General features: G+C 40.8%; 1 protein-coding gene across 8 annotated transcripts in view; it reads right to left on the bottom strand.

Annotated features, from left to right (window-relative positions):
* The window catches only part of ptprc (protein tyrosine phosphatase receptor type C), a 258,737-nt gene that overhangs the window by 40,417 nt on the left and 205,278 nt on the right, over nucleotides 1–13,042 (bottom strand). For all 8 annotated transcript variants that reach the window (XM_059647796.1, XM_048539576.2, XM_048539574.2 and 5 more), the window contains 4 exons: nucleotides 11,892–12,026; nucleotides 9,643–9,768; nucleotides 4,655–4,693; nucleotides 3,753–3,917 (listed from right to left, as the gene is read on the bottom strand). In XM_059647796.1, coding sequence (XP_059503779.1) covers nucleotides 3,753–3,917; nucleotides 4,655–4,693; nucleotides 9,643–9,768; nucleotides 11,892–12,026 — 465 coding nt within the window. The remainder of the gene's footprint in view (nucleotides 1–3,752; nucleotides 3,918–4,654; nucleotides 4,694–9,642; nucleotides 9,769–11,891; nucleotides 12,027–13,042) is intronic.

The following is a 13,042-nucleotide window of genomic DNA, read 5'->3' as shown; positions in this document are numbered from 1 at the left end:
AAAACTCTCAACTCATTTCAAAGGAACCTGGATGTGCACCTGAAGCTTGTGATCTGCATGACTATGGTGCTGGTGCAGAAAAGTGAGATTAGAATGGGTAGTTCAGTTACACAGACAGTGCAGGCATGATTGGCTGAATGGCCTCTTTCTGTGCTGCAATCTTTCTATAGTTCTACTATATAACATCAGCAGTTCAGCACATCCTACATCCAAGCAGTCACATTGAGACAATCAGGAAAAATCGGAAACTGTTTTAATTTATTTTATCAAATCATGGTAAGTGGGCTTTGCTGGCTGGGCTGGCATTTCTTGCCCATCCCTAGCTGATCTTGAGAAGGTGGTGGTGAGCTGCCTTCTTGAACCTCTATGTCCCACGTGCTGTTGGTTGACTCACAATTTTGTTAGGGAGGGAATTCTAGGATTTTGATGCAGCGACAGTGAAGGAACAACTATATATTTCCAAGTCAGGATGGGGAGTGGCTTGGATGGGAACTTGCAGGTAGTAGTGTTCCCATCTATCTATTGCCCTTATCCTTCTGGATGGAAGCGGTCACGGGTTTGGAAGGTGCTGTCTATGGATCTTTGGTGAATTTCTGCAGTGCATCTTGGAAGTGGTACACACTGCTGCTACTGAGTGTCGATGGTGGAGACAGCAGGTGGATGTTGTGCCAATCAAGAGGGCTGCTGTGTGCTGCATGGTGTCAAGCTTCTTGAGTGTCGCTTGAACTGCACTTACCCAGGTAACAGTGTTCATCCCAAAAGGACTATAAAATAAGGGTTTCAGGCATATGTTTCTTTAAACCCTCCGTTTCTTTAAATACACTGTGTATCTTGAGAGCAAATGAAACGTCATCCTAACCCAGCTTAGGTTTATACCAACCTACAGATATCAGGTCTTTTTTCAGTTAATCAGGGATTTTTGTAAATGTGGAATCTTGACGTTAAATAGGAAGTCAGACACTTTTGTCACGGTCTTAGTAATTTTCAGAGGCAATTAGGGATTTCCGTTGACATATAAACTTAAAGTGTTTGGTTTTAAGTAAGGAAGAGATCTATTATCAAAATGTTAAATTTTAGATCCACTGTAATGTCTATCCTGCATTTGTAATATGTAGAAGCTTACATGATATTGCTGTCTTACTTGTTTATACTTAATAAAATATGATAATGTTCCCAAACTCAGGTCCTAATCTTGCCCGATGGTGTACCTCCATAGGGCTTCTTGGATTTGATGTTTATAGTTTGAAGGAGTAAATTCAAAATTTTACTTAGTGAGCTCAAACAAACTAAACTAATTTAAATTGATCTACGCTTTCTTATAAAACTTAAAATCACACCCTGCCACATCTCCATCCTTTAATATCTTCCATGGCTTCTTCATGCCATCTCAACTTTCCCTATGACTGATGGGCCTCCACACCCACTCACGCACAAAGCATGGAACACATGCTCCATATAAAAACACAGATAAGTGCTTAAAGTGTTCATAAATTTTTTTTAAAAATCATTCAACATTCTCTGTGAAAAGCATTGCTCCCTCACCTTTTCATACAATTGTCACTGAAACTCAGGAAGTGAAATTGCCATTGTGGACACCTTCAATCCATTTTATACATCTTAATTTTACCCAGGTCAACACAGAGCATTGGCAATACACAAAGGAATATCAGGTTATTACTAAAGAATAAAAGTACTGCTCCATGCTAGCACTCTTTTTAAGTCATGCAAGCAGACCCATGCTGAGACAAGTGCACTCTTTTTATTCTTTCACAGGATGTGGGCATTTCTAGCTATGTCAGCATTCATTGCCCATCCCTAATTGCCAAGAGGGAAGTTAAGAGTCAACACATTGCTGTGGGTCTGGAGGCACGTGTAGGCCAGACCAGGTGAGGACATTAGGTGAGCTAGATGGGTTTTCCCCAACAAACAACATGATCATCATTAGACTCTTAGTTCCATATTTTTATTCAGTTCAAATTCCACCATCTAACATGGCAAGATTTGAACCCAGAACTCAGGGATCTCTGGATTTACAGTCCTGTGATAATGCCACCAGGCCGCCACTGCTCCTTTAGCCGTTCTTGTGGTTCAACCATGTTGTCATAACAACGTCATTTTGAAAAACCTACACCTGGTTATCTTTTGAAAAAGTGTTGCTGCTGATACAGTTATCAGCAGTCTTCACACCCCCTAAATCCCTTTCAATCATTCTGGGCCTGGTACATTTCTTTGTCCAAAGATGCTGTCTGAAGTTTTGTTCACATTCATTACGGGATGAAGGCATTGCTGGCTAGGTAGCATTTATTGCCCATCCCCACTTGCCCAGAGGGCAGTTCAGAATCAACCACATTGCTGTGGATCTGATGTCACACATAGGCCAGACCAGGTAAGGATGGCAACTTAACGAAGTGCGGAGCTGGATGAACACAGCAGGCCAAGCAGCATCTTACTTGCCCCCATACCTCCTCCCTCACTCCCATCCCAGGCCCCAAGAAGACTTTCCAATATCAAGCAGATGTTCACCTGCACATCTGTCAATGTGGTATACTGCATCCACTGTACCCGGTGTGGCTTCCTCTACATTGGGGAAACCAAGCGGAGGCTTGGGGACCGCTTTGCAGAACACCTACTCTTGGTTCGCAATAGACAACTGCACCTCCCAGTCGCGAACCTTTTCAACTCCCCCTCCCATTCCTTAGATGACATGTCCATCCTGGGCGTCCTGCTGTGCCACAATGATGCCACCCGAAGGTTGCAGGAACAGAAACGCATATTCCGCTTGGGAACCCTGCAGCCCAAAGGTATCAATGTGGATTTCACAAGTTTCAAAATCTCCCCTCCTCCTACTGCATCCCAAAAGCAGCCCAGCTCGTCCCCACCTCCTAACCTGTTCTTCCTCTCACCTATCTTCTCCTCCCACATCAAGCCGCACCCCCATTTCCTACCTACTAACCTCATCCCGCCCCCTCGACCTGCCCGTCCTCCCCGGATTGACCTATCCCCTCCCTACCTCCCCACCTACGCTCACTTCTACTGTCTCCATCCCCGCCTCTTTAACTTGTCTATCTCCTCTCCATCTATCTTCTCCTCTATACATCTTCTATCTGCCTCCCCCTCTCTCCCCATTTATTTCAGAAGCGCCTTCCCCTCCCCCATTTCTGATGAAGGGTCTAGGCCCGAAACGTCAAAATCTTTTGGGCTCGTAAGTTGCTGCTTGACCTGCTGTGTTCATCCAGCTCCACAATTTGTTATCTCGGATTCTCCAGCATCTGCAGTTCCCATTATCAAGGATGGCAGTCTCCTTCCCTAGAGGACATTAGTGAACCAGACAGGAGCTTCCAAAAGTCAACGATGGGGTGACGGTCATCATTACATTCTTAATCTGGATCTGCTGAATATTTTCCAGCATTTTTGGGTTTTATTTCAGATTTCAAGCATCTATAATGATTGCCTTTTGTGATTTGTTTCCTTACTGCTGTTGAAATGTCAGGAGGTTAAGACTGGCACTCAAGCAGACTGAATGAGTGAGCACATGAAAATAGGAGGATTTAATATACCATCAATTCACATCCAAGAAAGGCAGACTTTGCTTTAGGGAAAGTGATGGTTCCAGACGATGATTCCCATCATTACAGTGCAACTATAAATGGATAGTAAATACCCATGCTCTGAGGAAGAATAAAACAGTAATGGCCTTTAAATGAGCAACAGAAGGAGGTATTATAATTCAATTATATCATTGGAATACTTACTAGTTGCATTGGTGAGAGCATTTTGAGAGTTTGAACTTGATTTATTTTCATTTTTGCAATCTTTATTGATGGCTGTAACCGTTACTTCATAGGAAGTATATGGACGCAGGTTTTTGCATGTTTGTGAACGTTGTCTTTCGTTGTCTTTTGGAGTTATATTTACCCCTGTGAAGCGAGGAATACAGCTTTTAAATTGTTCTTACTAATGCTTATAGTTGGCAAACTCTGCTTTGAAAATTTGTTGCGATTCTTTAACTATCTTTTCACATGCCTGGATGGTTTTCTGATATTGAAACTTTTGCTAGTCCCATACTTAGTCTCTGCAGCGAGTGTGGCATGGAGAGAAGGATGGGGAGTTGTTAACTGCAGAGCTCCTTGGCCTAGAGACAGCGAGGGAGACAGAGAGGGAGAGGGGCTGGAGAGGGTTTGGGGAGAGGGAGGGCAAGAGGGGGATGGAGAATAAGAGAGAGAGAAGAAGGGAAGAAAAGGAGCAAGAGGCCAGGTGAGAAAGCAAGGAAGGGAAACAGGAGAGGGAAAAAGAAAGAGGAAAGGATGGACAGAAAAAGAGAGAGAGAGCTGGAGAGACTGGCTCCTTGGGCCAAACAGCTCTGCCAACTCATTTGTATCTAGGAGCCGAGGTCAGTGCCAATCCCCGCTCTTGAAGTTTGGGCACAATTGAAAATGTTGAATAAAAGAGATCCCTTTCGGATGTGACCATTGGGTAATTACAGGAGATGCGGCCTCCTACCATCACCGCCCATTCTCTCCATAGCCCAGTGTATTCTTCTGTTGTACATTTGAACTTGAATTTGTTCGCTTGTGCCTTGGGTGTTTGACTATTGGTAGACACATCTACCATTAGGATTCATTAAAAGGACCTCCCGGGCCCCAAATCTACTTACAGGCATCATCTTCCTTGTTTGAATCCTGGTTTTGATTTTCTGTAGGTTGCAAGAGGTTAAATACAAATTCATTAATCCAAGACATCAATTTGTAGCATTTTTGTTGTCAATTTTTCTTCTGTTCTTTGCTTTTATGAGACTTTTCTCAGCGTATTTTCCCTTTCATTTTCTTCTCTCTAGTCTCGTCCATCATATTAAGTGAAACCGCTCCATCACACCCATCCCCCCCATCCAAGATTCTCAGCAATCACAGTCACATAGAAACATTTTGACAAACAGTTACAGTGGCATCCCCACCAAACTATACATACCAAAAACTGAAATAAATAACATAATAAACATTTCCAATGTGGCTTGACAATATAGTAATTATACCTGGCACTATTTCTCTCTCAATTGTGCAGTGTTGGATTTTTCAGCCTCCTCTCTCTGTAATTCAAATTAATTTAAGTGTCACTGGTGCTCAGGTTCTCTGTTCCACCATCCACCAGTCTCAGGTTGTTTTTCTCCCATGCTTGCTATTAACAGGCTCAACTGCATCTAATTAGTATCTTTCTATTAGCAGCAAGTACAGACGAAAAGCAGCCTGTGACTGTCTCATAAATCAGCCTGTGACCTGAGCAGCAGCAAGCAGGAAAGAGAATGATGGCACAGGAGCCTGAACACTGAAGTGACCTTCGTCACGGAGACTGTGGGGTTGACCAACATGGGCACTGTGGGAGTCACTGAGGAAGAAAGAGACTGCAGGAGTCAATAAGGAGATTGAAAGATGGCAGCGGAGGGGGTGGGGGGGGCAGAGTGAAAGAGAGAGAAGAGAGAGAGACAGAGTGAGAGAATGGAAGCAGGGTTAATGAAGAATAGCTGAAGTCACAATTCCTTAACCACGTTTATGTAAAAACTGTGAAATTAATAGTAGAGATCAGACTACTAGAACTGTCAATAAGTCAAGGCCTTCAGCTACTTGGAGATGAGAGAAACTTGCTCTAATTGTCTTCTTGAGGAGCATCTTGGGACATTATTGATGCTTTCCAAGTGCGACTTATTGTTACAGCAGAGAAGCTTAAGAGGAGGTTTCAGAGAGACATTTAACATCATGAAAGATTTTAGTAAAGTAAATGAGGACATATTGCTTCCATATGCAGAGATGTTGGGAACTGCATCGCACAAATTTCAAGAATCAATGGAGAATAAAAAATATTTTCTGGAGGGAATAGTTATGATTTGGAATGCACTGACCAAAAGCTGATGGAAATTTATTCCGTAGCAAATTTCAAAAGAGAACTTATATAATGACTGATGACATTAAATTGATGTATTTGAGAGACTGGATACAGAACAAACTCAGCCAAGAAAATCAAATCAAGTTCTTCAAGATGAAGTACTTGTGATAATGTGATAATTATTAATTACTGCCAATGATCCTAAACTAGCTGGAAAACGTAACTACAAAGGATGACACAAGAGGAGGGTTTCAGATTTCAGGGGCATTGGGACCGGTTCTGTGGGAGGTGGGACCAATACAAATTGGAAGGGCAGGACCAGGGCTGATATCGGGGGATGAGGCGAGGAGTTCAGTATGGACCTAAACAGGGTGACAAGAGAAAGAGAAACAAAGATGGTAATACAAGTAAGAACAGGAGAATTCAAAAATGGTGGACAGGATAATCAAGGGCAAGAGGCAGTTGGGACCACAGTACAAGGAGAGGTTAGGGTGATTAAAAGTAGCAAAATGCAAGTCTAAAGGCTTTGTATTTTAATGTATGAAGCATTTAGAATAAGGTAAATGAACATATGGCACAAAACGAGGTAAATGAATATAATCTCATTACGATTACAGAGACACGCTTACAAGGAAATCAGAACTGGGAACTTAACACTTCTGGATATTTGATCTTTCAGAAAGCAGGAGAGATGGAAAAGGTGTTAGGGTAATACTGTTAATGTGAGATGAAACGACGACACTTGTGACAGATGATCTCGGCTTGATGTTGTAAGAGTCCCTTTGGGTGGAGGTAAAAAAAAAGGGAACGAAGACGTCGGCAGCAGTAGCATATTGACCTCGAAACAGTAGCCACTCTGTCAGAATGGCCATAAGTCAACAAATATTAGGAACACATAAAAAGAATAGAGCAGTACTTAGGGTGACTTTAATCCTCATGTTGATTGGATTAATCAAGTTGGAAAGGGCATCTATGACAATGAATACATGAAATGATTTACAGATACTTTCCCAGAATGATATTCAATGGAGTTAACCAGGGAATAGACTGCCCTGCATCTGGTAACGGGTAAGGAGGCAGTTAATAAATGATGTCAGACTAAACGATCCCGTAGGAAGTAGTGACCAAAACATAGCAGAATTTAATATTCAGTTTGCGTGAGAGGATCTTGGGTTGGAAACAAGCGTGTTTAACTCTGACAAAGGGAATCGCAATGAAAGGAGGATAGAGTTAGCTGAAGTGGACTGGGCAGATAGATTAGCAGGAAAGATAGGCAGCGGGCAGTGGCAGACATTTCAGGAGCTAATTCAAGACTCTCAGCAAAAATAAATCCCAGTTGGAAGGAAAGATTCTGAGCGAGGGATGAATTAATCATTGCTAACCAGGTACGTTAAGGGCAGTATAACATTGAAAGAAAAAGCATATAAAGGAGGCAAAAATCAGTGTTAGCTCTAAAGACTGGGATAAATTCAGAATCCAGCAAAGGAGGTCTAAAAAGAAAATAAAGAGAGAAAATTGCTCAGGCAATCTAGCGAAGAACATTAAAACTGATGGTAAGAGTTTCTTTTAATATATAAAAAGGAAGAGAGAGGATAAAGTAAACCTAAACCCTTGGGAAAATGAATCGGGGGACTAGTTATGGAGAACAAGGAAATAGCACAGGACTTAAACAGGTATTTTGCATAAACCTTTACAGCACAAGATTCTTGAACATCCCAAAAACACTAAAGAATACAAGGGAGGAATTAAGTAACATTACTATCAGGAAAGAAGCAATATTAAACAAACTAATTAGACTTCAGGCAGATAAGTCCCTTGGTCTAAAGGAAGTATCTATAGAGGCAGTGGGTGCACTGGTTGTAATTCCCCATAAATCCTGGGATTCTGGAGACATGCCTGAGGAACAGAAACCTGCCAATGTGACACATCTATTCAAAAAACGAGGTAGGCGAGAAACTGGGTAACTATAAGTTGATTAGCCTGGCATCAATTGTGGGACAAGTATTGGAATCAATTACTAAGGAAGTAATAATACCACTTTTGGAAAATCAAATTAAGCATGGCTTCGTGAAAGGGAAACTGAGTCTGACAAATTTATTAGTGTTTTTCAAGGAAGTCTCACCCAGAGCGGATAGAGGAGAACCAGTAGAGATATTGTACTTGAATTTCCAGTAGACATCTGACAATGTACCTCACAAAAGGTTAAGTCATAAGTCCATGGTGTTGGAGGTAATATATTGGTGTGGATAGAGAAATAGCTAATGGGCAGGAAATAGCAAGTGGTGATAAGGGTTTTGTTTTCAGGTTGGTGACCTGGTAACCCAAGAGGTTTCACAGGGATCAATGCTGGGACACAACTATTTATAATACACATTAATGACTTAGAGTAAGGAAATAAATGTACAGTAACAAAACTTATAGATAACACACAAATAGGTGGCAAGGCATGTTGCAGAATCAGCCAAACGGTTTACAGAGAGCTATTATTAGGTTAAGACAAGGGCAAAAAATTAGCAAATGAGTTATAATTTGGGAAAATGTGAAGTTGTTCATTTTGGAAGGCATAATAAATGAACACAGCATTATTTAAATGGAGAAAAACCGCAGAAAGCTGTAACACAAAGGGACTTGGGGGTACTTGTGCAAGTAATGCAGAGAGCTACCACACAGGTGCAACAGGTAGTCAGGAAGACTAATCAAATGTTGGCCCTTATTTCCAGGTGGTTGGTGTATAAGAACAGGGAAATCTTACTGCAAATGTACAAGGTACTGGTGAGACTACATCTCAAGTACAGTGAGCAGGTTCAGTCTCCTTAGTTAAAGAAAGATAATAATTTCATTGGAGGCAGTTCAGAGAAGGTTCGTGAGGTGGATCCCAGGTGTGGAAAGACTGTCTTATGAGCAAGGGCTAAACAGGGTGGGACTCTGCTCACTGGAGTTTAGAATAATGAGAGGTGATTTCATTGAAACTTGTAGAATTTTTAACTGGCCTGACGCTATAAATGTTTCCCTCATGGCAGAGTCTAGACCAGAGGGCATAGTCTCAGAATAAAAGGACAGCAATTTGTATTGATGTGAGGAGGAATTTCTTCTCTCAGAGAGTTGAGAGTCTTTGGAACTCCTTTCCACAGACAGTTGTGGGAACAGAGTCTTTGTGTATATTTAACGCTGAGATAGATAGATTATTGATCAGTTGGGGTGTGATAGGTTATTAGGAAAATGCAGGGTAGCGGATGCAAGGAATATTGGATTAACCACAATCCTACTGAATGGTGGAACAGATTCGACGAGTCAAATAGCCTACTCCTATTTGTATTTCTTCTGGTCTTAAATGTGGTGTCCCATTGCTTCAAGTTTGAAGTGCTAACCTCTGAGAAAATGTTAAAATAAAAATGTTTTTATACTTTCCTCCTAGTCTGTAGTATTTTTAAATCTCTGTCATTCTGCCTTTTCTTTCCCTCATAATTGATTTGAGAACTAAATTTATACCTCTTAATGCTGTTAATATCATAATTCCTCAACATGACTGGTTAAGGAGACCCACATTTGTTTGTCCTACTTACTCAGATTCTAGCCACCCTGAGAGAACTCCATGCCATTTTCACCTCACGATTTGGAGAATAAACAGAGCCTATCCAAGAAACATGAGGATGTGTATGTTCCCTAGTTACAGAAAATCATGAAGCAAAAAGATCCCCAGATATTTCACTTTGATTGCAAGGTTGCAACTGCTGCTGTTATCTTACTCATAGGAAGCATGGTACTTACCTTTTGCAAGTCTGCAAGACACATGAACAGATTTTACTGGTTTTAGTTTGGTAACAGTCATTGTCCAATTCACGGTAATGCTCTCACTTGAAGGTAGTGTGCTGAGATTTTCCGGTTTATTAGGTTCTATAAAATTTAAATAAAACAGTATCAGCAACTCTGCAAATATTCTATCTATATTTCTAAGAACATTTGAACTCATTGGTGCCTAAATTGACTCTATTCCAGCTGTCATGTGATGTGTGGCGGATGTTCTTGCATGAGGTGATTGAGATGTTAGAGATACATTTCTTCAGTGACCGTTCACTGGGGCCGAAAAAAGGCAGATCATTCATATGGCCAAATTACTCAAAGAATGAGGGAGAGTGTGCAGGAAAGACCACAATCACAGGAATGGAGCATTTAGGAGGAACTAAAACTACAGCATGCTACGAACCATTATCTGTCAACTTGCTTTATGTTTCAAACCACTCAGACAACTTTAAAGCTCTTGGAAAGACCTATCTTTCATTCCCCTGTGAGAACAGTGTGTAAGATAGAACTGAAGCACATTGAATATTGACTAGTGGTTTGCAAAGCAAATCATGAAAGTACAACTTACATGTATCTTCTTCAAGTTGGAAATATATTTATGTCCCACCATAGAAGGAAATAGGACTAAGCTCAGTTGCAGGATTTTTACATTCCCAGATTTCAGCACAATAGATACAAATCACACTGGGAATGGAGGCAAGATGAAGATAGATATTGTACTGTCTATTAACAGCTAAAATAATTTAATACTGATATTGTGATTTCATTGAAAATAATGTCCGAAAGGATTTAAATTTGTTGCAAAGAAAGAGATTGCATATGAGGCTTCAAAAGGAGGCTGGCAAATATAGAATAATGTGTGATGTAAACACACTGGAATCATAGATGATGACAGAGATTTACATTTACCACACTGAATGATGGAGAATCAGTGCTATAAAGAGGAGCGAAGGAAAGGAAAATGTGGTGTGAGACATGATTATCAGTGGTAGAGCTTTGGATAAGTTAGAGATTATGGAGCATGAAGGAAAGTTGGCTGCTTGTGAGGATCAGAGAGATAAGAAGCTTAGTGTTCATCAATAGCATTAGCAATTGTTATAGGCCAGGTCAAACCCCTTCAAACATATCTAGGGGACGGTCTAGGCCTGACCTTTTATGTTATTTAAAGGGAAGTGTAAGGTCCCGTGTTCCAGATATAATTCGATTGGCTACATTGCTTGGCTTTGAGCAAAGCACACCTTGTTGTTACCTCTAATTTAAACGCAGACAAAAGAAAGAAGGATTGGTATAGCTTTAACTCAGTTGAAAAACTTATTAGAATAATAGATTAATAGACAAATAATAACAGAATACTTGACTAAACTGCAAGTGGTCCAATATAGTAACATCCCCTAAATGCAACCTGGGCAAAGACAAGTTCAGCAAAATAGATTGTTTCACATGCAATGTTTCTCCCGTCCAATATTAAGAGAAAATTCTAGCAGAAGGAGAGATGAATGGCAGCCTCCAGAACCAATTTCAAAACCCCAATAATTGCTGAAAACCAAACTAAAAGCCCAGTTCTGTGGGAGACTGGCTCCACCTATTCACGCTGCTTCTATCATTTTAACACTTAAAAAAAACCCCAAGGCCTCTCAAGCTATTTATTTTAATGACTTGAATGCATCACCCACACGTATGGCTCAAAACCTTTCTTCAAAAGAAAAACAGGTCGAGGTATGCCGCTTCAAGCCACAGTATTGTCACACAATTCTGTGCTAAGGACTGATGCTGCTTGTAGGTCACAAAAGGGCACAAACATAATTCAGTCACTTGGTCTCGGATGAGGCAGAGGCTGAAAAGCTAGTTGACCAACCGTCATTCTGAGGCTAGGTATTCTGGTCTGCACACATGGTTGTTAGCCCTGGTACAACAGAAACTACCTGGTGTCCTCTTTTTTTCCTTTAACTGACCTCGGAGGAGGCTAATCTGAATTTTTATCGCTAACAACAGAAATGTAAGAGCCACAAAGAAAGCAGCAGTCAAAAATTCAGCAACAATCTTTTGGCCAAACTGAGAGGAATTCATAAAGCCAATGAGAGAATGATTCAGAGATCTTTTCCTAATTCCAGGATATTCATTCCATTCCCATGAGAAAAGTCTCCTTCATTTCACTGCAACGTTTCAGAGTTACTAAGACATCTGATCGACACTTTATGGGAATCCTGACAGCTTACCTTCGTATTGTAGTGTTTTATTTGCCGTTACAGTCTTCCTCCATTTTGTGGATGTTTGTTCAATGCCGACAGAGCAACTGTATGGCTTACAGGCAGTCACATTATAAATCGTTACACTGCTATTTGTTACATTTTCTGAAAGGCAAAACACACACATGAAAATAATGATGGATTCATATCAAACTTGTCTGAATTGATACATTGTTTCTATTGCTGAAAAAAAAGCATGTTTTGTCAAAGCTCTTCATCGTGCACACATCAGGACAATTCACCAGAAAGAGCAAAGTAAAGGGAAAATATCATTTATCATGTATTAGTGGAAAGTGATCATTCTGACTTGAACTCGTGGAGGATTATTTATTAAGAATGTAATGGCGATTGACAGTTAAATATCAAGCTTTGTTTAAATGTCAAACAAGGCAACTTGATTTTGATTGGTCAAGGCATTGCCTGAAGAAATGCACCTGGCAATGGCTCTCACCTATTTTGTTGAGAAGTAACAGGCATAGTGTTGTACCTCCAAAACAAAAACAGAAGGTGCTGGAAAAGTTCAGCATTTGTGGCAGCATCTATGAAGAGAAATGAGAGTTGATGTTTTGGGTCCAGTGAACCTTCCTCAGAGCCTGACCCAAAACGTTAACTCTGGAATTCTCTTCACAGATGCTACCAGACCTGTTGAGTTTTTCCAGCAATTTCTGTTTTTGTTTCTAATTTATAGCATCCACAGTTCTTTTAGTTTTGTGCAGTGTTGTACCTGTATCTTCCAGTATGCACGAGGATGCCACACCACGGGCCTGACTGACAACCCTAACATGGCTTTCAGTGCAGTTCTTCATATGCACAGGGTTACATAGCAAATCTTGTCCAATTACAGCATCACATTTAACGTTGAACACTGTGTCCAGACTTTTACAAGCACGGACTGGTTGGGTGCAGTCAGCATCTTGCTTCTTGCAGACAGCCATCAGGCCATGTTGTTTGGATGATCCACCAGCATTTGAGGTGTACAATCTACACACTCAGCATCACACCGGCATTGAAATTCATATACCACATTGCTCACATGTGATTTTCAAAATGTCTTTTCTGATGGATGGTAGCATTCTGTTGGGGGTGACTATAACTTCTGCAAATTACTAACATGAAACAGT

This window comes from Stegostoma tigrinum, chromosome 8 (assembly GCF_030684315.1).
Source record: "Stegostoma tigrinum isolate sSteTig4 chromosome 8, sSteTig4.hap1, whole genome shotgun sequence".
Taxonomy (NCBI): Eukaryota; Metazoa; Chordata; class Chondrichthyes; order Orectolobiformes; family Stegostomatidae; genus Stegostoma; species Stegostoma tigrinum.
This window is presented reverse-complemented; position numbering and strand designations above follow the sequence as displayed.